The following is a 24,538-nucleotide window of genomic DNA, read 5'->3' on the forward strand; positions in this document are numbered from 1 at the left end:
AATGGACATGGCACTGAAAATAGTTTTGGTAGATAAAGGGCCACCAAGGTACCAGTAAGTATAGAGAAGACTGAACAACCCAAAAAGACGAAAAGAAGAATGGTTTGAAATCAGGTTTAGGAAGAACGAGGGACTAACTGAGCCAATATGTCGACCGGTCGCCAATTTAGAATCAATGTCGTGATGTTATTCTCAAAATTTGGACAAAATCTCCTGCAGCGAGGGCGAGTTAGTGCAGCACGTGTAGAGATCCGATCGAATTCACCTACGCACAGTAGAAATATTAGCGGCGCCTCAGCCATTAATACTCGTTTAAAGGTGTTTTCACCTACTAGGAGCAACGATCCCGTCTTATATCCAAATCCTCACCCCCCTCCCTTTTTTTTTTTTTTTTTAATTTTATTTTTAACTTCTGACAAATATCCCCCCCCCCAACCCACCCACCCCCCCCTGCCAGCACTCCAGGTCAGAGTGTAGACACACACGTACACAAAAAGAAAAACATCTTGACAACACCAGATGACAAACATCCATTCATCATAACCTCCTCTGTGACCAAGTTCACCCCAAGAAAGTTTATTTTGTGGCTCCGGTGGTTTTTTCTTATTTCCTCTCCACAATAAAGCGTGTAATCTCACCATTCAGCTCAGCTTTATTCATTTAGTCGTCACTTTTGGTCAAAACTGGAGCTACAAAATAAACCAAAGTTGTGATTAATTGTTTTTTTTCCCCCCCAGGCTTCGTTATTAATGTTTGTAATTTAGTCTCTTCCTGGGTCACAGACGAGGTGATGGAATGATCGACAGGGATGTGATCAGGAAACATAGAGAGAAATAAAAAAAATGGAAAATACCTTAGAAATTACTTTTTTTTCCTTTGTCCACAAATGTGAACTCCTGAAGAAAAAGGGGGTGTTGGAAATTAAAAAGAAAAAAGAAAAAAGAAAAAGATCACATCCCTGACAAGTGTTAACAAGCGAACGGACATTATGCACAAAAAAAAAAAAAAAAAAAAAAAATTACACAGAACAACTCGGTACATGAAAGTTCAGCACGTTTCCGTGCAGCCTCCAGATGTTTCCACAGGTGAAGCTGCACGTAAACGTAATGACTCTTAACATGACTCGGCCTCACACACACACACTTTACCCTCACACACCTCAACATCTCCCTCACACACACACACTTTACCCTCACACACCTCAACATCTCCCTCACACACACACTTTACCCTCACACACCTCAACATCTCCCTCGCGCACACACACACACACACACACAATCGCACTCACACGACATTCCACTTTTTTGGTTTTGCTTCAATGAAAATCCTGAAAATCTATTTCAAGGAGAAAAAAAATAAAAAATAAAAAAATAAACATCCTCTTCCACCATCATGAAGCAAAGCATTTTCTCTCTCTCTCTCTTTTTTTTTTTTTTTTAAATTGTAAACGACTGGTGTAAACAATGAATCATTTACAATTTTTGTTTCCTCAAAATGATTCATAAACACCTCGTATAAAGATTGCCCTAGTGGAAAAAAACAAAAATAAAATAATAAAAAAAAAAAAAAAAAAATAATGGACCGAGTCGCAGAAAACAAATCACAGCACTTTGATCGTACGTCGGACGTTGGAGCCGTTTCCAGAAGATCACAGTGCTTCAAACCTCCTGTATAACTTAACGCTCTCTCTGGCACTTAAACCATGAAACCAACACAGGATCTTTATGTAAAGAAAGAAGAAAATCAGGTCAAAAAACTTGTGTTTATGCTTTAAGTACCAGCGAGAAGACTCAGGATGCCCGGAGAGCATCAGATAGAACACTTGGCTTCTGCAAAACTCACCCAAAAAAAGGAAAAAAAATAAAATAAAATTAAAAATAAAACATAAGGAGTTTACCCAGTGCTAAAGCCTCACAGTGCCCCCCCCCCCCTCCAAACTGCTTTAAGCAACAAAAATACATCTTAAAAAGCAAAAATACTTTCTTTTTATGTTTTTTTTCTTATCTTTTAGTGATGCTCTGTAAGGGGAGGACAAAAAAAGTCACAGCTGCCTGTTCAAAGATGCTACAATTTTGCTTTCAAACATCTGAGTCCACCCCTCACAAAAGATAATCCTCACATTTTTAGAAAAAGCAGTAGGGAGATTATTTTCTTTTTCTTTATCAATGCTGCTGCAGAAAAAAAAATATATATATATAAAAAAAAAAATTAAAAAAAAATCTGATTATTATTTTTTTAACTAATTGAATTTGTAAATGGTCCGTTTCATTGCTCTGGTCCATGAAACCATTTCACATCCAGTTTTTTTTTGTTACACAGAGTTTCTAATACAAAAACAGCAGCAACAGAAACGATCAAATATGCTTTTAAGAGCTCGGCATTCAACCGCTGGGGCTGCAGAGTCGACGGTGGCAACTGATACATTCACCCACTTCAATTTTTGTCATGAGAGGATTTAAAAAGTTTTTTTTTTCCAGAATACGAACAAAAAAAAATAAAAAAAAATCTGAAGATGTGAGGACAAAAAAAAAAAAAAAAAAAAAAAAAGAAAGAAAGAAAAAAGAAAATGTGTTGTTTTGCACCAACGTTTGGACCCGTCGATTATAACCTGCTGGTAAATTTGGTCACGGCTGATTCGAACCCGACTCTAATGCATCGATCCCGTGTTGGGAAGAGGAAACTGGATTTTTCACCCAGCGGCTGCGGCGGCCGATAGATTTACAGTATTCACCAGCCAAATATGAATTTTAATGTAAAAAGAACCTCAAGAAAAAAAAAAAAAAAAAAAACAGCGGCTGCTGTGGAGACGTATCCTCCAGAACAGCCGCTGTTCTCGTCCCAGGCCGGTTGAGAGGCTGCAGACCAACGTCCATGAATCAGTACGTGTTTGTGTGGTGGTGTGTTGGGGGGGGTCTTGTGTATTTCAGGCCGTCTTCTAGCGCGTTTTATGTCGTGGTGAAAGGGGAAAAACAGTCACGCAGTATTTAAATAAAGCTGCCCTTTTCTTTTATTGCAACGTTCACATTAAAAAAATAAACGTTCACATTCAGGATGATTTTTTTCCAAAGAAGTTTGACCTCTTTAGCAGGAGAGTACGAGTAGTCCACCCCACCCCCCCACCCCTTCCTCCCTCCTTGCATAAAACGGATGCTCTAATAAGTTCGGGTTTACTATTAAATTCATCTTTGTGCTCGTATTCTGCAGCAGACTATGGATGGATGAGTGCACGTCATGGGAGTTTCGTAAGGCACTTAAGTGACAACAGCAGAGTAGGTGGACAGGACGACGGCTGGTGTTAAGTGCACCATTGTAACATTTAAAAACAGACCCACGGCCGCAAGCCGGCGATGAAAACAGTCTCCTTAAAGAACGGGTTCAAAAAAAAAAAAAAAAAAAAAACAGCCCTGATACTCTGCTGCCTCCATTTCATCAGAATACGCTCACTAATAACTCGATTTGCGGTGATGCTTAAAGAAGCGTGGTCCAGGTTGAGCTTGGTGCAAAACAACACAGAATAACTTTCAGTAAAAAAAATAACAGGGCAGCTCTTTGAGGAAAAAGCCAAGGGGAAAAAAAAAAAAAAAAATTCAAAAAAAAAATAAAAGCAGCCTTTACATCCGTCCGACAGGCCCCTGAAAACAAGAGACTAAACGTGAAAAATGAAGAGTTGCCTGAAGCCTGTGTGCAAGCGCTGATGTCTGTGCAAAAGCCCGGTGTCTTAATGTTCTGGAGGGAAGACAAGACGTGAGGTTAGGAGGACGGCCTGTGATTTGGTCGGTCACTGAGCTCCTGAGGCGCTCGCTGCTGCACGTCTCACCTGTTTAGGTGCTGTCCTGCTGGCGTCCCGGCTTCTCCTCCACCTCCTCCACTTCACAGTCGGCGCCGCCCGAGTGGAACTCGGCCACGTAGAGGCTCTTGTCGATGCTGCTGGGGATGGGCTTGATGTCGGTCACCAGCTGGTCTTCGATGGCCTTCAGGTTGAAGCGGTCCTCTGACGTGATGAGGTTTATGGCCAAGCCCAGGTGACCGAACCTCCCTGAGATCAGACAGAGGATAGAAGATTAACACACGAGGAATCATTCTCCAAACACTTTGAAAGACGATTTAAGCACAAGAAGCTACATTTATGCATTTGTTTGTTTTGCATTTCCATTTAAACCCTGTTTAAAAAAAAAAAAGCCTGGGAGCCATAACAACCTCCCCTGGCACAGAACTGAACCAAATCCCTCCCCTGAGCTCCACCTCCACCTCCACCTCCGCCTCCCAATGACTCATCTTCCTGCAAAATAAGACCTTATAGGCAATATCTGAAATTACATTTTTATACAGATAGTTTTATTGTAGACGTTATGAGCACTCTGGAGAACTTTAGTGCTCTTTTCACTTATTAACTGACCGTAGTGTGATTGTAGATGGGGACTGAGTGGGTGTGTGTACATTAGTGTCTTTTAGACAATTGCACATGCAAATTCGACAATAAATCTTTGTGATCTTCTTAGTTTCCAATCAAATCTGGGGTGGACTTAATGCAAAGATGGACAGAAGACGTAGTCCTTCCCGTCATCTGATCATAGGACTATTCCATTACATACAGAGGTATTATTACTTTCTCTGCATCAGTTGGACACAAAATGTCCAAATCTTAACGGCCTCCTCACCTGATCTTCCGATACGATGCAGGTAAGTCTCAGCGTTCTTAGGGAAGTCGAAGTTGATGACCACGTTGACGGCCTGGATGTCGATTCCTCTGGTGAAGAGATCTGTTGGAGGACGACAACGAGAAGACGATCAGACCGCGGGAGACGTTTTAAAGGCTTGTCCCGACACGAGAGAGAGTGTGTGTGCACAGTTTAAAAACTCACCGGTGCAGACCAGGTTTCTGCAAAGTCCGTTTCTGAAGTCGTGGAACACACGGTTTCTGTATTCCTAAAAAAAACAAAAAACAAAAAAAAAACAATATAAATACTACAAATCAAATATGCATAAAGAGGAAAAAACAAAATAGAGCTTGTCTCTTTCTTATTTAACTAAAAACAATCAGATGTCTATTTGCTGACATTTTTCAAAACATTCCCTGGAGAAATTATGAAAATACAAAAGTCTGAGTAAGATGAGTAATCAAACATTAAACCCATTATCTTGTCTAGTCTAAATTAAAATGATGACTGATTGAGTTTGTGTGTAAATAAAGCAGATAATTGTCTTGAGAAACTATTGTAGCAGATGTCAACATGACAAACTATTAAAGTTAATCACTTGCCAAAACATTAGGTACACTAGAGAACAGTCCTGCACAAAAATCTCCCTGAATGAATACGACAATGTTCACTTCTTTTTGACTATCGTATACTCACAATAGTTCAATTAAATGAAACCACCACATCCTATAATCCCACAATGGCTTTCCCAGACTCACCTGCATCATTTTTGCATGAATGTAGAAGCAGGAGTAGCCCAGCTGAGTGATCTTCTTGGCCAAAAGCTCCACCCTCTGAGTGGAGTTACAGAAGATGATTGACTGGTTGATCTGAAGCTGTGGGGAGAGAAATACAATTTATATTATGCAACAGGATTTAATGCTCAAGAGAAAATGGAGTCGACTTATTTTTCATGACCTCAGGTTTGATGGTTTGTGATAGTGAACAGTGAATGCGGCGTTAGTCACTCACCCTGGAGAATAGTGTGTTGAGACAGTGGACTTTTTGCCTCTCAGTGACGTAGGCGTAGTACTGAGTAATGCCCTTCAGAGTGAGCTCCTCCATCAGGTTTATCTCGTAGGGTTTCTGAAGGTGCTTAGCCTACAGAAACAGAAACGACAGAGAGATAAGATAGTACTTTAAGAATCGTTGAATATTTATTTTTTCTTCTTTTCTTTGCCATCTTTAAATTGAGAAGATTAAAAACAACAAAAAAAAACAAGCATCTGTGATTAAATTACAAAAGACAAATGAAACTATCCAAGCAATAATCCCCTGACCATTAGCTGAATTTGATTTAAATGAGGCTGGAGCCCTGAAAAGTCTCTAACAAACAAACACACACACACACAGACACAGATCTGGACGCAGCATGAGAGCAGCTTGGTCTGCAGCTCGTCGCTGCCAAATGGCCCCGAGCCACCGAGCTTGGACGGGGGAGAGAGCGCAGCAATTAGTCGACTACTCACCATGAACTTCTGCACGCTGATGGGGAAGGTTGCAGAGTAGAGCAGGATCTGCCTGTTCTTGGCCAGGAAGCTAATGATATCCTCGATGAGCACCACAAAATCCTGAGACAGCAGCTTATCCGCCTGAATGCAGTTCAAGGGATAGTGAGATGCTACGAGAGCTGCTCATATCATGCGATGACTGACGATATACACAGAAAAATTCAGGCTTACCTCATCCATCACCATCATCTGGACCCTATCCACCTTGGCCACTCCCTTCTTTATCAAGTCCAGGATCCTACCAGGTGTGGCAATGACCACGTGCACTGATGTGGAAAACACAATAACAATTTGTCTGAGTATACAATTATTATTACTATTATTATTTATTCACTTTTGCAAAAAGATGAAGTCGCTCAGTGAAAAGCAGAGTGGGTCTTTACCAGTCTCGTCCAGGCGCATGATGTCATCTCGCAGGTTGGTGCCCCCGGTGGTGGCCATGACTTTGACGCCTCCCAGGTGCTTGCTGATCTGGATGCAGATCTGGCTCACCTGCAGAGCCAGCTCACGGGTCGGCACCATGACCATGGCTGAGAGAGGATGAGCAGGGTGAAAACATATAATATAAAGCAATGAATCAGCGAGACAAGAGAGGTAGCCAGATAATAGCCATGTTTAACCGCAGGCAGCATCTCACCCTGTATGTGGTCCTTCTTCAGGTCTATCCTCTCCAGCAGTGGGATCAGATAAGCGCCACTTTTCCCCGTCCCGTTCTTGGCCCGAGCCAGAATGTCCCGTCCAGACAGGGCGATGGGAATGCTCTCCTCCTGCAGAGAACAACAAGGTCATACTCTGCCGCCTCGTTTTGAGATTATACACTAAAACAAATATACCAGTGCTGATAATGTAACAGGCCAAACAAGAATACACTTGTTCGGTACAGATAATAAAACAATGATTTTCTGGTTAAACGTGCTGCAGGTGGCATTTAAATTAATTGTTCTTGCAGATTTTTAACAACAAAACAAAGAAAGAGGAAAAAACAAGTTAAAAACGAAGCTATAATAAAGTAACGTTGAGACAGGAGGAATGGACTAAAAGCACAAACCGTACCTGGATAGGTGAAGGTTTCTCCCAACCCATCTCAAAGATGCCCATCAGGAGTTCTCTTTTGAGACAATAATCTTCAAACTCATTTCCCTTGGTGGCCGTCACATCCTACAGTGGACACAGCATGAGGATTAGGACGACGCCAGTAAAACAGCTACAAGCTCAAAAGATGATCAAGCTGCACTTACTGAGGTTTTGACCCTGGTGTCTTTGGGAGGGAGATGTAGGCTCCTTTTCCAGTCGTCTCCGAACTTTATTCCTCCTGCGTCCTGAGGGCCGCCACCCACTTTTTGAAGAGCACCCAAAGTCTTTCCTTGAGTTGTGGGCGCCTGCTGAACTGAAGCTGGTTTGGTCTGTCCTCTGAGCTGCCCGTTCTGCTTATTCAGTCCCATAACGACTGGGCCAACGCTTTCTGTTCTGGCGGTCGCCATTATCCTTTCTTGTGTTTTCGTCTTCCAAAGTATATTTTTTGCCTCTTAGGATTTTTAAAAATTATCTCCAAAGTAAAAAAAAAAAAGAAAAAGTTCAATAAAGCATTAACAAACAATATTCTCTATTCGTTTTAAGTCCAAAGCAAACAGAAGTGGATTCGTAGTATGTACATATACACATGTACGTGCAGTTCAGCCCCCTTCAACAACAGAGTGACTGACGTACGAGGAGAACGAAAAACAAGTTTTTACACAAGAGCTCTTCAAAATGAAGAGAAATTTGCAATCATATACTTGCTCACTATATAGAAAAATTATATGTGAACAAGTATCAAAGCAGTTCAAGTCCTGAAATAGAACAACTAAGGCAATCTGAACTTGGGGAATAGCTTCTTCAATATAATCTTAGTTCAATACTTAAACTTCTGTTTCTAAATTGAACAATATTTATTGTTTCCACTTTGAGTCCATACGAGTTGCTCAATATCCCTGTTCTTGAAAAAAGGATCTCCAACTTTGTACAAGTTTCTCCCCTAAAATCATGAAGTCTGTAATGCTCTTTGTTTATTTCCACTCTGTGGTGTATTCGTCGCTCCACGTGTGGGGGGAGAAAAAAAAAGGATCCTGAAATCACAAATCACACAAGGGTATATCTAGTCCAAAGCCAAAAAGCTTTCCACCCTTGTTGAGTCTTCAGTGTGTATTTCCTTCCTTCTCCTGGTGTTTGACCTTCTCTTCCTCTTCGCCACAGGTCTTCAGCTCGGTCGGTGAAGAGTGTGGCCGTGATCAACCCTCTGCCTCCTCAAAGTCAAAGCCAACAACTCAAACTTGCCGCCTGAGAGAAAGTCAAGCAAAAGATTTTTTTTTTTTTTTTTTTTTTAAACAAGACACTGAGCAACTAATTAATCATCATTTAGGAAGATAAAATGTCAGAGGGCTGTAAAATAAAATCAAGATCAGAACCAGATGGACATTGGTGCAGCAAACGTGTTAAAAAATAAGAAACGATATAAAATACACAAAGTATTGACACTCACTCCATAATTTATTCAGTAGGCTGGTGAAAACCAATGCACTCTTAGACTTAATCTAAGCTTCATGAGGATAATAGTCAATCAAAAATGCAATTCAACCTCTAGTTTGTGGTGCTGTTAAACTGGATTGAATTAAGTTTTTCTGTATTTTCCTTTGCCCACTGGTTCTTAAAATAATAGGAACATGTGTTGATACAAAACAATTCAATAGTACTACAAACCACAGCCTCTAAAATGAAAACACAGCTGAACCAACAGCTGTGCCTGTTATTTTAAATAAACGATGAATACCACAGCCTTCGTAAAGATTAGATTTAGTGCAGGACCAGTGTTATATTAGAAAGTGCTTGCTTCACTAGTGTACACAATGAACTGGAAAGCCAGTGTTTAAAATATCTGGATGTAAATATTAAGGGAACTGTATGGTTTAACATGTGAATCCAAGCTAGAAAAGACGTATCAAATGTCCAAGTTAAACGCCAATAAATGTCGATCTCCGGATCCTTACATTGGTCCTTAACATGGCCGAAAAGAAGGTGATGAACCTTTATGACCACTGGTTGTCAGACATGCTGGAAATATCAAATTATATGAGAGCTATAAAATTTCTGAGACCAAGATATTAGACATTGTTAGAGAAATAAAAACGTGTCAAATAAAATAATATAGGCCCTGTTTTTATTAACCATTGCAACTCGAAAGGATTAGCTCAGCCACTGTAGCTTGTAAATCTGCTTCAGAGTCCATTGATCCAAACTAAGTTGTACTAAGAAGAGGTGAAAGGTGGTTAAAAAGCCAAGGTTAGGCTCCCAGGACAGATTAAGGAAGAGCAAAGTGCCAGGGTTTAAATAAGCGAAGAGTAAAGGTCTGGATGAAATAATAAAATAAATAGACGATCAACAGATTTAAGTCGGTGATAGCGGCTAATGAGACTGTTTTTTAATCAACCTATTTTTGATGCCGCCTTCGATCTTCGCAAGTTGTATAAAATAATGTGCATCGATTACTTTTAAAACTTCAGACCATCCTAACTTCATTGATTGACCTCATCTTTATTGTTATTTCAGGGTTTCTGTAGGTTTGACTGAACAACAACTGAAATTTAAGACTTTTTAAGACAATTAAGCCAATTTATAAGGCTTTTATATGAGTGATGCTTTGTTAGGGTGTTTAAAATATTCAGTTTTCAGACGTGGATCCATTTCCAGGTCTCATTTGTAGTGTGATTTCTGCGTAGTTCTCATAGTTATATTTCATGAAAAACTGCGAATGCCACCAACGTATTGAACAAAAAGCGAATGAAGCGGTAAATGGACGCACGGATTTAAGATTTAATTAAATGTACTTTTGCACCTGCTATGCAAAATGTGCTGGTATTTAAGACTTTTTAAAACGCCTTTAATTGGGATTATAGAATTTTAGACTTTTTAAGACTTGTAAGACTCCGCGGAAACCCTGTTATTTTTAAACCGACCTTCTTCACATAAACGCTGCGTGGAAACGGCTACGTTAGCTTCAAGCTAACTGACCGTTAAACCAACGTTAAGAATTTTATTTTGAAAAATATCCGAATATATGCACATAAATTCGGTCAAACCCGCGCGATATATTGCTTATATTATATTGTTTGTGTTTTTTATTGCTAACGCAGCTAGCCTCGAGGTTAATTTAACACAAATAACTCCCCCTCGCTAACGGTAGCTAAATGCTATTCCGCTAACAAGAGCTCGGGTGTTTTTAACAGAAAACTGGACGCGCAAAACAGTCCACAGACGTACCTTAGTTCCTTTGTCGTTTTACAGCGGGTGCTCGGTGTGCGCTCGATCGACTATTTGTTGTAGCTTCGCGCTAATAAGTGAAAAATGTCTTGATATAAATCGCTTCTATTGTGTTTCTTCTTCCTTTAAATCAACATGGCCGCCTCCTCCTCTTTTTCTTCTTCTTCTTCTTCTTCCTCCGTCCTGTTTATCACATGTGAGAATGGGCGACGCCACTGCCGCCTGCCGCCACTCCAGGGTACTGCAACGCACTTTTATTTCCTTTTTATAATTATTATTCTTTAATGAAGGAATTTGAATCATGTCGCTAAATTGTAACTGTAAAAAAAAAAAAACGTTTTACTGCAAGACATGTAATCACTATTGACACTATTTTAGATAAGATAGGGCCATATGTACCATGAACACTCCTACAGAACAAGGCTTCAGAGAGATTTTTCATGTAATTTACATCTGTTACTCTGCTGTATTTATATTGCTTATAGTTGTATTTGTTCTTACTTTATTTAACTTTAAATTAGCTGTTATCTACATTAACCATAGGACCAATATAAACCTCTCAGAGTTTGATATACACATACATACATGGGCAATAACAATGATCTAGTTCTAGTTCCACAAAATAAAAATACAGATTAATTTGAAGTGTGTACATTTGTAAACTCAACACATCTGTTGTGTAGAGGGCGGCCGAAATACATTTATATGAACCAAAAAAACAGAAGCAATGTGAGCTTGTTTATCATGACAATACTTTATTGGTCAACACTGACTCACAGTCACCGAGTCCATCAACTGGCTAGTAAACCTGTATAAATACACTCGCCATTTAATGTGGAATGAATGTGTGTGCAGCGGCAGGCAGTTTCCTCCAGAGAAGGACTTCAGTGGGAGGCCATGGTGGAGTGGATCCAGTCGGTGAAGTGACAGACCTGAAGTCAAAGAAATGTTATAAAAGAAAATAAATTTGACAGAAGACGAGTGTTTGTGTGGAGATAATGGGAGCAAAATAACCATGTGTAAAACACTTCATGGAATATAAAACTTCTTCTCAGCGTGAAAACTTTACGCGTACAGAGTAGGTCTATGAGTGATTGTTTATTTAAAATTTACAGCGGTGAAACACTTATAAAAAGAGGTTTCTCTATAGTTTTAATGATGACTGATTCTCAGAAAAACTGTTTGTTGTGAGTGTACCGACCTTGGCGTAAACTCCGGGACGATTTTCCTCAGCGCAGCCCCATCCCCAGGACACCACACCTTGAAGTTCCCCGTCACACACCAGAGGACCTCCAGAATCTCCCTGACTCAGACAACGAAGCAATTAACCAGAAGAAAGCTTTTAAAAACATTTAAAAAGACCAGTGGTAGAAAACATGATGTTCACGTACCTGGCAGGAGTCCTTTCCTCCCTGGAGGAAGCCGGCACAGAGCATGGAGGAGGTGATCCTGTCGGGATAGGAGCGCTCACAGTCCTCCTGGGACAGGATGGGCAGGTCCAGGCAGTGGAGACATTTCAGACACCCGACTGGGACAGAGACACACAACCTCAGAGTCACACTGGTCCCCATCTTATGTTGATGCATCACTCCTGCAGACTAACTCACAGGGGCTCTTGGTGGCTCCCCACCCGGACACCAAACACTGGGTCCCGGCTGACGCACAGCTGCCGGGCAGCGCCACCGGCTGCACGTACTCGTCAAACTTCGCCGGCTGTGCAAGTTTAATCAGCATGATGTCGTTGTTGATGGTGTAGCGGTCGTAGTCCGGGTGGCGGATGACGGCGGCGGGGGCGATGAACTGCTCGGGGCCGTCCTTGTAGCCGATGTGGTGCTCACCCAAACGGACCTCGATGTCCCCGTCTCTGGTGGACAGTGATGTCGCGTTACTCTAATCTGACTACTTTTTTTTTTTTTAATTTATTTATTTATTAGTTTTTCGTTACTATTTCCAAACAAGTAATCAGATTAAAGTTACTTATCGAAGTTACTGTGCGTTACTATTTTCCCCCCATTTTATATTTTGTCCCTATATCTTGTTCTCGGGGAGTGACGTCACGTATGCGACAGGCATTTCGACAGGTCGCGTTTTTGATGCAGTGACACAAACGTAAACAACAATGGCGCAGCTTGGAAATCGAAAGGTCACAGGTTCGCGTCCCCGAGAGAAAAACACAACAAAAAAACGTAAAGTTCTCTAGACTTTGGTGCAAAACCGCAAAAAAGTTGGCCAGGCCTTATGTTGTAGAGGAAATGCTGCATTTTTGATAAAAACATATATTTTATTTAATTTTTTGGTGGTGAATGTAACTTGTAATCTAACTTAGTTACTTTTAAAATCAAGTAATCAGTAAAGTTACTTTTTAAAGGTAGTAGTATTCACTAATTTGATCGCTTTTTCAAGGTGGCAACACTGCAGATGGGAGGACGGAGAAAGGGCGAATGACGCAGTGGAGAGCTGGTTGTTGATGCCGCTGGTTTGGATTGTGACTCACTTGTAGCAGTGTGCAGCGCTGACGACCCAGCGGTCACTGATCAGGGTTCCCCCGCAGTAGTGCCAGCCGTTGTTGAGGGACACCTGCCAGGGGACGGAGTGAGGCCTGCACTCGTAGCCGCCGACAATCTTGTCATCGAAGCCGAGGGCAGCTGTGCAGGTAAACAAATGTGTGAACCAAAGAAATCTAAATTCTGTTCACGTTCCCACCCAAAGGTCAAAGGTCAGTAAGTTTTACTTATTTAGAACATTCAAACAAATGCATATACAATCGAAAAAGAAACAAAAGAGAGAAAAATAAAAATACTTCCTGTAAGTAAATTACTGGTAATGTTTGAAAAGGAGTCGGGGGAAGAAACAATCTTATCTGGCCCCGCCCCTTGTCAGCATTAATATGTCATTATTCAGTGTTTTCTTTCTCCTCTGCTACATAATAATAGCAATAACAACAAGAATAATACTATTTAAAGTGGTTTACATATCTCTTCTTCATTCTTATACCTTTCCTCACCCAGTGCATTCCACAAAATCACCCCCCAAAACGGATATGCACACACTTTTATGTGTTTTAAGTGGAAACATCAAACTTTAAGTTCTCTGATCATGTTTTATACATTGTTAGGAAGCAGATTATTTCTTACTTTGAACATGATATGTGCAGTATCATAGAAAACCTTTCACGGGATAAAAAGAAAGACTTTATTATTGACCCTGAAATGTTTAAATCTCACCGTCTGTCGCCACCAACACAAAGAAAAACAGAGAGAACGGCATCGCGGCTCCGGCTTGGACGTCTGCCACCGTTCTCATTGAGCTCTTCAGATTTAAAGCGCTCCGGCTTCCTCCGTCGGCGTCACCGACACCGAGCGGGGAACCAATAGAAGATGCTGAAAGGATGTCGGCCAGACGCTTTTATCTGAGCGCCGAGAACGAGAGCAAACAGGTCAAACACCTGATGCGGTGTTAACACGAGTGTGGGAGCCGCCCAGCTGTGCTAATCCAGAGGTTGTACGGGACGTCTGGTTTCTTGAAGGCGATGTGTAGAAGCTTAACTGGGTCACGCCGATGTAAAAAGGACATCACGTACATTTCTGATTCGCTCCCAAGCTCCAAACAAACAAACACCGGGACTCGTTGCAATTGTGTTTTAATACAAGCTTCACATATAACACAGTGGATTTAATTTACAGTGCAGCAAGTTGCTTTCACATATCCAGACGGAGCTGGTAAATACGAGGTGAAGGCCTCTTTATCGATATGTTGTAAACGTGTGGCAAAACCACAGGATACGTAATAGTTCCTCATTTTCCGTGTAAACCTTTAATGCTGGTCAGTTTGTTTAAGTATAGCTTTATATAGAAGGCACGACAGCTGCCGTAACTTTTTAATGAAGTCTTACAACAGGTAACAAATTATTGCAAGAGGTCGTTATGGAGCTTTGTCGGTTTGTAGCATTTGTGCGACTGAGCTGAATGTGCTCGGTAGTAAAAAAAAAAAAAAAATAGTAGAGCTGGTAGTCGAATGTTTGCAGAGATATGTTGTGCAAGTGTGCAGCAGGTTTAAAGTGCAGTATGCGTAAGGTTCCTCCAATGTGTCCTCATAATTCCCTCCTGATTTGTTTCCTTTTTTCTTTTTTTTTTTTTTTCTTTCCCCTCTCTCGGATCTCTTTCAGGTACAACAGCGAGTGATATTTAATCAGCCGGATGGATTTACACTCTGGTAAGTCTCTTCCAGCTTTGGCCGTTTGTGGGGAGTGTGCGTCGGGCTTTCCTGCCGGAAAACCTCCCGCATCCGAGCCACGCAGATGTCCGCGGCGACGTCCGTCTCCTTGGCGAGCTGCGACAGGCTGAGGAACCCGTGAGGCAGGTCCTCCACCACCGTCAGGCTCACGGGCTGACCGATGGACCGCAGCTTCTTGGCAAACATCACAGAGTCATCCAGCAAGGCATCCAGAGCAGAGGCCTGAGACGACACACGGAGAGAGAGGAATGAGACAGCTGATGGGAAAACATTGGAAAAATGGCATTCGCCTTTGGATCAGCTCGTACAGCCGCAGGTGTCGTTTATAGGAGCTATTTTTAGAGCAGGGTTTGTAATTAGAGGTGCAGGATGAGGCCTTCTGTAAAAATGCTGTAAAACATTAAAACTTAGTAACAGGAGTCCACCTGCTGCCTGAAACATGTGAGTAAACTCAACCTGAAGATACCTCAAAAAGCTGAGTTACAACTAACGATGATTTATTTTCTCAACGTGAAACTAACGGAGGGTATGTGCGTGACGCCACAGCAAGGAAAGTCTCCATGGTTACGGCCACTGAGCGGCAAAAAGTGACAGATGAGCATGGAGGTTAGCAGCATTTATGCTGTATTTTTTGATGAAGTCAAACCTTAAGTTACTTCTTAAGTTACGTTGTGGAGGGCTGTCATATTAGTTTGTGGATGTTGTTGTTTGTTGACAGTAGCTATTTCAGTTCCAACAATAAAACAATAATAAACAGAATACTCAAATAAACTAAAACTAACTGAAACTGAGGCTAATCCACTTTTCCAAATCCACACTAGTTCGTATGTTGAGTCCAATTGTCCTTAATTTGATCTGATAATCCACTTTTCTCCAGGTCTCGCTGTATTTACTGATACATTTCACTGTGTTTTTGCCTCTTAGGGGGGCGTGAAGATCAGTTTAACTATAGTCACATAAATTGTGAGGTTTTTGTTTCTACTTAGATTTTTCATTTTCAAAGTTGACCCAAACTTCAGACAGATTCAGCTGACATCTTGTTTGTTATATTATTTCATAATATAATGACAAGATGTACAGTGGTTGGCCTTGGATATTGAAATTTGATCCTTCAAAAATGGCCTATTTGAAATTCCTGGTAGAGAAACAGCTTCTAGTTCTGTCCGTCCTAATCTAATCTAATTATATAGTTCTGTCTAATGTCAATGCAAGAATTCCTCACCCCGCAACACTTAAATGAACATTGACCACACAGAGAAAACTCACAGGAAGTCCAGTCAATGAATTACTCTAAGTTCTGAAAACTTATTAAACTGAGTTCAGTATCAAAAACTCGTCCTGACTTCTGGAGTTAAACAGAAGCGAAACATTCACGTAACTTAATGGGCCTGTAATATTTTACAGCGTAGTAGCTATGGAGAATGTAACGAGCTCAGTTGTTGAATCATCTTGAGATAACACAAACATGCTCTCACCACTATGTGTACGGGCGGGAGGCCTCGCAGCAGGTTGTTTGGAGACAGCAGAGGCGACACAAACGGGTTCCTGATGACGGGGCAGGTCGTCGGGCGGATAAAAGCCAGGCACTCGGAGCGCAGGGGCTCAAAGCCTTCTGGGTAGGGAGCGATGGTTTCCGAACCGGAGTCCGGCGATGAGACGGGGCCGGACGTCCCGCCGCCGGAGTCGCCCCTCCTCTCCGACAGGGAGCGCGTCCCGCCCGAAGTCCGCATCGGGTCCAGGAAGGACTGGATCCAGTTGGAGGCGCCCTGGGTGAGGTCGCTGAGCAGCATGGCCGTGTCTCTGCCCAGAGAGCTCAGGCTGCCGCTTCCCGCCGCGGTCTGCACCGTCTGGCAGTCCTCACCTGGAAGACGTGCCGCAGTTTAGGAATCAAAGATTCACAAAACATAAAATGCAAACAAAACGATTGAATGAGGCCAATTATTTGACTTGTTGACCAAATGTTTGTTTTGCTTCAGCTGTGGTCTCTGTTGTCTCGAAGCCAACTGGAGCTGAAATGTTTGCAACCACCACTTTAACATGTGCAAACAAAGCTTTCTCTTTTACAACAAGTACAAATAAAGGAACGAGTACAAAAGTGACTGGATGAAGAAGTAACGCTGCTGATGATAACTGGCTCTCAGGTGCTAATGAAATTAAAAAGCAGAATCTACTCTGTCGACCACAGCGCGCACCTTTCACCCAGTATGTCTCAGATTTCTTATCTGCATCTGTGAAGTATTTTATTTATGCACTGACGTGTATCAGACTTCGAGTGTTTACTGTAACAGCTGATAACACCAGTCAAACCAGTGCACTGACTACGTGGTGCCGCCGCGATGAAAATCAAGTCACGAACCGACACAAGACTCGGTCAGTTAATAATTTTCCCCCGCTCATTCCTCCCACATCATCCGGTTTACACATAAATCCTTCTGATGTCCTGTCCAAGCGGTAGCAGAAAGTACTCGGGCGCTAAATGAGGCGTGAAACAGCACAGACACCCTGTACTACCCACATACCTGCATAGGCGTTAATGCATTTCGCGAGGACACCCAGGGGCAACAGCGGGTCGATGAGCGTGAGCAGGCGCGAGGGCGAGGCGTCAGTGGTGAGCAGGGTGGCGGGGTAGGCGGCCATGATGCCGTCGGGGACTCGGATGCCGGTGGACATGGCCTTCATGGACACGGTGATGCAGAGGTTTCCCCCGGCGCTGTCCCCGGCCAGACAAATCCGCTCGGCGGTGGAGCCTGAGGCGAAGACAGAGACGTTAGTCTCTGAATGAAGGGATTTCTGCAGCTTTTCTGTGTGGCGCTTTGTGTGTTCGCGTCAGATAAAAGAAGTTATGAGCTTCAAACCTTTTACTTATACTTACAGATAATTCTAATAAAATATATGTATCTGGTTTTCTATATGTTTCTATATAGTTTCCCCAAATATGAAGAGATTTATTTATAGATGGATAAATTCCCTTTGTTTGTTTGCACGTACCCAGGAGGTGACAGTTATTCAAAGCCCAGCAGTAGGCGTAGAAACACTCCTCCAGCGCTCTGGGAAAAGGCGCCTCAGGAGACAGGGAGTAGTCGACGGAGAGGACGGGGACGTTCAGCTCCTTGGACCAGCTCCGGAGATAATTCTAACGGACGGAGGGGAGAATAAAAGAACTGCTAACCAAGCTACTTTGAATTATTAATATTATTAGATTAAGAGACCCAACTAATAGAATTAACATTTAGGAACAGCTGCTGCAGATTAACGCCAGCGAAGCCTGAGCCTGAGCCTGAGCCAGTCAGTACCTCATGAGATCTGGACGTCTGGGCCACGAAGCCTCCGCCGTGGAAGTGGATGAGCAGCGACGGGGAAAGAGGCTGCTTCTGCACCCAGGGGAGCTGGGACATGGAGATGGGAGGAGGGTCGGTCCGGGAGAAAGACAGAAGCTCTTCGCTGTCCTGTAAAGCGAGAGGACGAGTTCTGAGGTTAAAAGCAATAATGCACATTAGAAACGGTGGTGAGGGAGGTCGGGTTCGTCGGGCGCTGACGCACACATCGTGCACTTCTGTGGTTTGTAGACTTTGTTTTCACATCCATATGCTTTGTTCTTGAAATGAGTCAGATAACCAGAGTGTGTCCGCTCTTTTTCTTCACACTTTAATTAGTCAGAGTACGTTATACTGTAGATCCTGAACAATTAATCCGATGCAGAAGCACCGAAAACATTTCCCAATGTCCGCTCGAGGCTGGCTCCAGTAGCCAGACAACACCCACAGACCTCCATGTTAAAGCAGCCGAAATAAACATGTTTACAGTCACACATGTATAAAGTACTAGAGACCCAGACTTGAGCAGAAACACAAGTACTTTATCAGAAAAGTCACTTGAGTAAAAGTTGAAGTGTTCTTTAAGCACCGCACTATTTTAATATTTACTACTAAAGTACAGAAAGTAAAAGCACAAGTACTACATTATGTAATTATGTGATAATGCAAAAGTTTGAATATAATTGTTTATATTATTTCAGATGTTAAGCCGAAAGGATACTCGGTAGTTCCACTTCATAACTATACATCTCTGTTCAGGAAGTGTTTGTTCATGATAGCTGTTCTTTGTCTGTTTGTTGAATAAAACCCTTTAGATTGAATCTGTCTCCAGAACCTTTTTTGTGGAGTTTACTTTTGATAAGATAAATTATACTTGGAGAAAAAAAAAATACAAATGTTGAATGTGGTGGAGGTTTTTCTAACTACTGGTCCTTGCTAAGGCAAATTTTTACTCCACCAAAGGGGAGAATATCTATAAAACCCGCATGTTAAAATTATATCAAGGCTTAAAGTTGTGCATAATTTAGGGACGGCTGTCTCAAGTTGCGAGCCGCCTGGTTCAGTGTCGCCCGCCCACCTCAGATCCACTCGCATTATCGAATTAGCCAAGAGTTAGGAGGAGTCAGGGCCAAGAGCCACCATTTTTTTTCGTCCATCTTTAAATAAAGTCAAATGATCCTCACCTGTCCTTCTCGGAGCTCATAAGAGATCAGCCTCACGTGGACCGGCCCGGGGCCCCAGTGGGCGATGGGAGGCGACACGGCGACGGACAGGTTGGGGTCGGAGGCCAGGGGGAGGCGCAGCGAGACGGGAGGCAGCGTGAGGGTGAAGTTGACCTTTACTGGGTTAGAGGCGATTCTGTTGAAGCCCTGGACAGAGGAAGAGAGACAGTAGTAGAGCAGCTCGAGCACTGAACTGAAGAGCGATTCGGGCGATTAAAGGAAGTGAAAGGAAGCGTATTTGACCCTGCCTACTGTTATAAGGCCGGACTCCGTCAGGTTCCAGAAAGATTTCCAGAACTGCATGTCCAGATTCTGGGTGATGCGTTCGAACTCGGTGCCGCGCAGCTCTGGATCGATGACGTACTTCCCTGACGTGAGGAGGGAAAGGGCCGCCATTCCTGCAGAGAGAGGAGAATTTAATTAATTATAAGGAGGATCACGCCTGGAAGAGTCAAATCAAGATCCGACAAAAACACAACTCACCGAGGCCAGACTGTTGTTTACCGTACGCCTCCCCATAGGAAACCATGCTTATCACAACGGTCTGCAAGAACGGACGGAGGGTAGGGGAGAACTGCAAAACAGAAATAAGACATGCATTTAAGAAAACAACAAACTACTTTTCAACACGAGTGGATCAGAAGCGAGTGCTGACCTGAAAGCCCAGGCAGCGGCCGTAGAAACAGGCCTTGTGCATGGAGCTGTACTCCTGCACCAGCCTGTGGCTGAGCTCCTCGTCGTGCAGCGCGTACAGCTGGCCGTAGTCGGCGTCGTTGATGAGCCGCTGGGCGAGGTGGAGCAGCGCGCGCAGCTGGCACAGGGCGTTGCAGTACGCCTCCATCTCGCAGGCGTTGTGGTCGGCCCGGAAGAAGGCACCGTTGTAGTTGGAGGCGATGTAACGGCCTTTGTGGATGATGTGCAAAAGGCACGACTGCAAGACCTGAGAGTAAAGAGAACTTCTGATCAATTATTAAAATCACTGTGAAACAAAGCCGTGTTTACAAGCCGTGAAAACTGACACATAAAACACAACCATAACAGGGTCTTTATCGCTGAAAGGTAAATTTAGTTATATATATAGATATTTATATAACACACTGGCGCATGGACTTTCGGACAGAACTGCTTCTCCGGGGCTGACGGCGTTAACAATGGTGTTTATTGTGTAGATACGATTACGTAGAGACATCAATTTGTGTACATCATCAATACATCAGTGTGTACGCTCAGTCCTGAGGATGGTGGCGCCGCAACCAAACCTGAAGGTCAGAAGACTCTGAGCACTTCTTTAACACTTTATGGGGCGAGGAACCGTATTTTGTAACTTTTGGCACAAATTTTAAAATCACGTCCCCGTGTGAGATTTAGTAGCATGTGTTGTTTTTTTTTTATTCAGCCAATCAGAGACAATCAAGGAAACATTCTCGGGTAAAATCAGCGTCTAATATCGTCTGCTAGGTTATTAGGTACCAGGAAGAAGTGGCCTGATGATGTCTAATGTGATAATGTGCCAGAATAAGCTCTTATGTTCTAATGGTCTAAGAAACATGTTTACATTTGTTTTTAGGGCAAGAACCATATATGTTAAAATACGCTGTTGCTAGGCTAGTTAGCTGGTGTCTTCTTGCTGGTTGCTAGTTGGTAGCTAACTGTTAGCCTGATGGTCAGTTTTCAGTTTTCCCGGGTTTCTAAATGTGTTTTGCCTGGAATCGATCGTGGCACAAGGGAATGTTAACATCCCTGTGTATTAATTAATGCTTCTGACGTCCTACGATCTTTAAACACTCTTTAAAATTTCCAAATAAGGGGTTAAACAGAGACACAATAAGATGGACGCTCTGTAAAAAATGAAGCCGCCCTTCGAGAGAGACACAACCAGCATGTTTGCGTATCTTAACAGATAACATCGGCCGGCTTTTCTGACCTCAAAGCAACCACAGCAGCATCATTATTTCAGCTATTACATTAAGTTGTGACTGATTGTTAGTGGGTGGTCAGAGCCAAAGAGTCATTAGAGGCGATGCTGATGCATGAATATGAATCAAACCGACAGTAAAAGCAACAGTAGTGTATTTGTTTTAGATTATTCATTAATATTTAACATGTTTTACTTTAATATGGATAAAATATTACAATTAAATCATATGTAGTGCATTTAGATAGATTCACAAATAGCGGAGACACAATTCTGAGCTACAGGGATACATTTTTACCAATAATGATGACGACGCACTTGTTTTTCTTTTGTTTCACTCACCCAAAAGGTTTGTAACTTGTACATTAAATGTATGTATAGCCAGTGGGATCTTACCTTAACCAGGGTGCGGTAGCCATTCCCAGGCGTGTGTGCGTCGAAGTCGTAGTGGTGATAGACGGAGGTGAGGCCGGCGACGACAGGCTCCAGGGCTCGGCCGTGCTCCTGAATCTTCTTTATGCACGTGACCAGGCGCTTGGTGATGGCGCCGTACGGCGGCTCGGACGTCCCACACAAAACAGAAAGGTTGTCTTCGCACACCGTCTCCAGCGCTGCAAACACAAGCTTGTAATCCATATCGGAGGCTGAGAAAAAGAAAGACAGCGGCGCTTTTATATCTGCTCCTGCTTTTTTTTTTATCAACGTGTGATGTGGACCACGTGTCTGGAAGAAAAGGAGATCATGATGACACTGAGAGTAAACACATTGATCAACAAAACTCTGGTGATTATGCTCCTGTTATCTGTTTGGTCAAGGGTTGAAGTTGCAGCACAGTGTAAAAAAAAAAAAAAAAGCCCTGACACCAGCTTCGACGAGGCAACTATGACGGCATCGTGCAACAGACATTTGTGTACTTTGGATGCAATGGCACGGGTAAGAAGGAGTGGATGGGAGCCTTTATCAGCTACGTCCTATATCAGACATGATCTGATTTCATGCTCAGTGACAAAACTCAACAAGTCTAGTTGCCTCAGTTTTATCTTTTTGTACTGATCGTGGCCTGGATGACGGAGAAACAGACCGCAGAGGACACATTGTGTGTTTCTGTCGCACTGGTATCAGCAGATACGTCGGCTGATAAGAAACGAGAAATTAAAGAACGGAAATCCAGTTACATACAAATACAGTTTGTCCACAAATAAATATAAACAAAAGGACAATAAATATATATTTTATAAAGATAAAGTACAGATTTTAATGAGGATTTTTGTGTGTCACCCACTCCTGTGCAAGATGTGTGTATGTTATGACCACATACACTCATTTGCCAGTTTAATAGTTACACAAGTGAAAATAAATGCATTCTACTATAGCAGACCTGCACTAAATATTTGCTTCACGGCTCCAAAATGAAACCGCACACGAATCAACAGCTGATTTTAAAACAAATGCTAAATACTACAACCTTCACAGAGCTAAGATTTAGCCCGAGGCTGTTTGTTGCGGTGAAGACTTCTAAGTACGGCTCAAAAAAAGAACTGAACTGGCTTATTTTCTGTTCTCGGAAACCGCTTGTCCAGAAACAAAATGGTCATTTGTGAGAACTGTGAGAAGAAATCCTTCCCTGTTTATAAAGCGGCGCTGCAGGCTGAACTCAGAGCTGCTGTTGACACAGCAGAGATTTTTCCTCTTTTCATTAGATTAAAGCTACTCTGAACAACTTGTCTAGTGTCTGCGCGAACATTTAACTCTGTGCCTTTAATGTGGCGTGATAATGCGTGATAAAAACCGTGACTAATAATGTCAGCGAAGGGCACACTGCACGCTCATTATATTTCCTGTGTATAATCACCATTACTCTCCATTGCAAGTTAATTTTGTGCACAAGTGGGAAACTAACGCCTTCTGATATAACGGTGTTGAAATAAATCTTATCTTCAACGAAGGTTATTATATTCAGCATTAGTTTAAAATAACTTTTCACTTCGGAGGCTGCGGTTTGTAGTACAAGACTTGGCTAAATAACAGAAACTCTTTTAATTCGGTCCAGTCAGTCCTCCAGCGTGATCACATGGTTGAACAGCTTGAATATCTTTCTTATGCTTTTTTTATTTTAAAACATAAACCGAACATTAGTGCAGGATTTAGCGCTTACTAGTGCACCTAATTTCTTTTTGGCAAGAGAGTGCATATTCATCAAACAAGCTAGTGATTAATTTTCTGTTGACCTCCAGAGGTTTCGGCTCTATTTGCCTGATTATAGTTGTCATGGTTTAGCAACATGCAAATCTGGATTAAAAAAGAAAGTATTTGCAGCACGTTGGTGGCATCTCTTCAAGTACTAAAGTCTTAAAAACGTCCTCTTGTTGTTTAAGCCTCTGACGTGCATCCGTCAGCAGTTTAAAACCCTCTGTTTTTCCACATGAATCTCACCGTTTTCCCAATAAATAAGTCGTGTTCCCTGCAGCTCTTTCCACCCAAAACAGCTGATAGATGACGTCAACCTGTCAACAGGCTCTGGTCGTGCCCGATAATGAGAATAAGACTAACAAATAGTAAAAAATAGTTAAAAATGTTAAGTTTTTATTGTCAACCGTACAATAAAAGCAAGTAGTGGCACCGAAATGAATGCAATTGGTAAAATAGTAGCATTTAAAACAGTAAAAAAATAAAATAATAAACAACAGTGCAAATTATATCTATATTCATGCAAATGAGCCTATTGAGGTGGACGGACTGGGTAAAAAAATAAATAAATATGGGGTTATCGCACACCAGTTTATGATAATACACTAATATTAGCTTTACATGGTTAAAACTGCACCAACGCGTTTTGGTCCGTGAGACAACTTCGCCGACAACTTTGAAGACTTCACCTTCTCGCTTGTTTCCTGTTTTACTGCCACATTTGACCGCTGTCACACACAGAGGCACCGTCTGATGTCGTGACTAAGACATCGGGTCGCGTTAAAATGCGACAAAGAAGACAGATACGTGGACATTTAAGCGTATTTGAGGCGTTTTTTAAGTTGCCTTTGTAACTCACCGAGCCGCATCCTCTTCCTCCTCGACGTTTCTGTCAGTTGCAGTTATGTGCCATGCGCAGAAGAGTCGATTCTTTGTAGTGAATCGGAAGTGTCGATTCCCATTGAGTGAGAGTTACCGCCCCACTTTTGTTTTTTTGTCCTTTTGTCCTTTTCTCGTTCATCTTTGCTCGCATGAGGGCGGGAGGAAGTTATAGAAATTGTATTGATTTTGTTTTTTACTTCCTGCTTCGCTTTCAACAACATTTTGTATTTACTGTGCTGAATTAAAATAATCGACCATAAACGATACAAAATAAAGAGCC

The 24,538-nt window shown here is 42.3% G+C and overlaps 3 protein-coding genes across 3 annotated transcripts; all 3 read right to left on the reverse strand.

The window, feature by feature from the left end:
* Positions 1-1,957: 1,957 nt before the first annotated feature.
* ddx61 (DEAD (Asp-Glu-Ala-Asp) box helicase 61) lies at positions 1,958-10,674 on the reverse strand. Its single transcript, XM_047605993.1, has 13 exons — positions 10,505-10,674; positions 7,450-8,527; positions 7,265-7,369; positions 6,849-6,978; positions 6,595-6,741; positions 6,383-6,477; positions 6,170-6,292; positions 5,673-5,801; positions 5,420-5,536; positions 4,866-4,929; positions 4,662-4,763; positions 3,821-4,039; positions 1,958-3,729 (listed from the first exon to the last, which is right to left on the reverse strand). Exons 2-12 carry the CDS (start codon positions 7,690-7,692, stop codon positions 3,825-3,827), a joined length of 1,470 nt encoding a protein of 489 aa, XP_047461949.1. The 5' UTR covers positions 7,693-8,527; positions 10,505-10,674; the 3' UTR covers positions 1,958-3,729; positions 3,821-3,824.
* Positions 10,675-11,234: 560 nt separating this feature from the next.
* On the reverse strand, positions 11,235-13,893 carry LOC125020044 (trypsin-2-like). Its single transcript, XM_047605255.1, has 6 exons — positions 13,729-13,893; positions 12,999-13,149; positions 12,112-12,368; positions 11,896-12,032; positions 11,706-11,807; positions 11,235-11,436 (listed from the first exon to the last, which is right to left on the reverse strand). Exons 1-6 carry the CDS (start codon positions 13,805-13,807, stop codon positions 11,389-11,391), a joined length of 774 nt encoding a protein of 257 aa, XP_047461211.1. The 5' UTR covers positions 13,808-13,893; the 3' UTR covers positions 11,235-11,388.
* Positions 13,894-14,127: 234 nt separating this feature from the next.
* On the reverse strand, positions 14,128-24,386 carry lipea (lipase, hormone-sensitive a). The gene is made up of 11 exons (XM_047605254.1): positions 24,236-24,386; positions 21,586-21,833; positions 19,930-20,214; positions 19,758-19,848; positions 19,527-19,672; positions 19,236-19,421; positions 18,031-18,183; positions 17,726-17,870; positions 17,257-17,484; positions 16,213-16,598; positions 14,128-14,959 (listed from the first exon to the last, which is right to left on the reverse strand). Exons 1-11 carry the CDS (start codon positions 24,243-24,245, stop codon positions 14,693-14,695), a joined length of 2,145 nt encoding a protein of 714 aa, XP_047461210.1. The 5' UTR covers positions 24,246-24,386; the 3' UTR covers positions 14,128-14,692.
* Positions 24,387-24,538: the final 152 nt, after the last annotated feature.

The sequence above is a fragment of the Mugil cephalus genome, chromosome 14 (genome assembly GCF_022458985.1).
Source record: "Mugil cephalus isolate CIBA_MC_2020 chromosome 14, CIBA_Mcephalus_1.1, whole genome shotgun sequence".
In the NCBI taxonomy this organism is placed as follows: Eukaryota; Metazoa; Chordata; class Actinopteri; order Mugiliformes; family Mugilidae; genus Mugil; species Mugil cephalus.

Bases quoted from the DNA above. Each gene is read 5' to 3' on its own strand.
- ddx61 (XM_047605993.1), bottom strand. From the start codon at position 7,692: ATGGCGACCGCCAGAACAGAAAGCGTTGGCCCAGTCGTTATGGGACTG. The intron at 7,370-7,449 runs GTAAGTGCAGCT...TGTCCACTGTAG, and splicing joins ACACCAGGGTCAAAACCTCA to GATGTGACGGCCACCAAGGG. The intron at 5,537-5,672 runs GTGAGTGACTAA...CTCTCCCCACAG, and splicing joins TCAACACACTATTCTCCAGG to CTTCAGATCAACCAGTCAAT.
- LOC125020044 (XM_047605255.1), bottom strand. From the start codon at position 13,807: ATGAGAACGGTGGCAGACGTCCAAGCCGGAGCCGCGATGCCGTTCTCT. The intron at 12,033-12,111 runs GTGAGTTAGTCT...TCTCTGTCCCAG, and splicing joins GGGAGCCACCAAGAGCCCCT to TCGGGTGTCTGAAATGTCTC. The intron at 11,437-11,705 runs GTCGGTACACTC...CTTTGACTTCAG, and splicing joins GTCCCGGAGTTTACGCCAAG to GTCTGTCACTTCACCGACTG.
- lipea (XM_047605254.1), bottom strand. The intron at 19,849-19,929 runs GTCAGCACTCGC...TCTGTTTTGCAG, and splicing joins GCCGCTGCCTGGGCTTTCAG to TTCTCCCCTACCCTCCGTCC. The intron at 17,871-18,030 runs GTACTGACTGGC...TCCGTCCGTTAG, and splicing joins AGACGTCCAGATCTCATGAG to AATTATCTCCGGAGCTGGTC.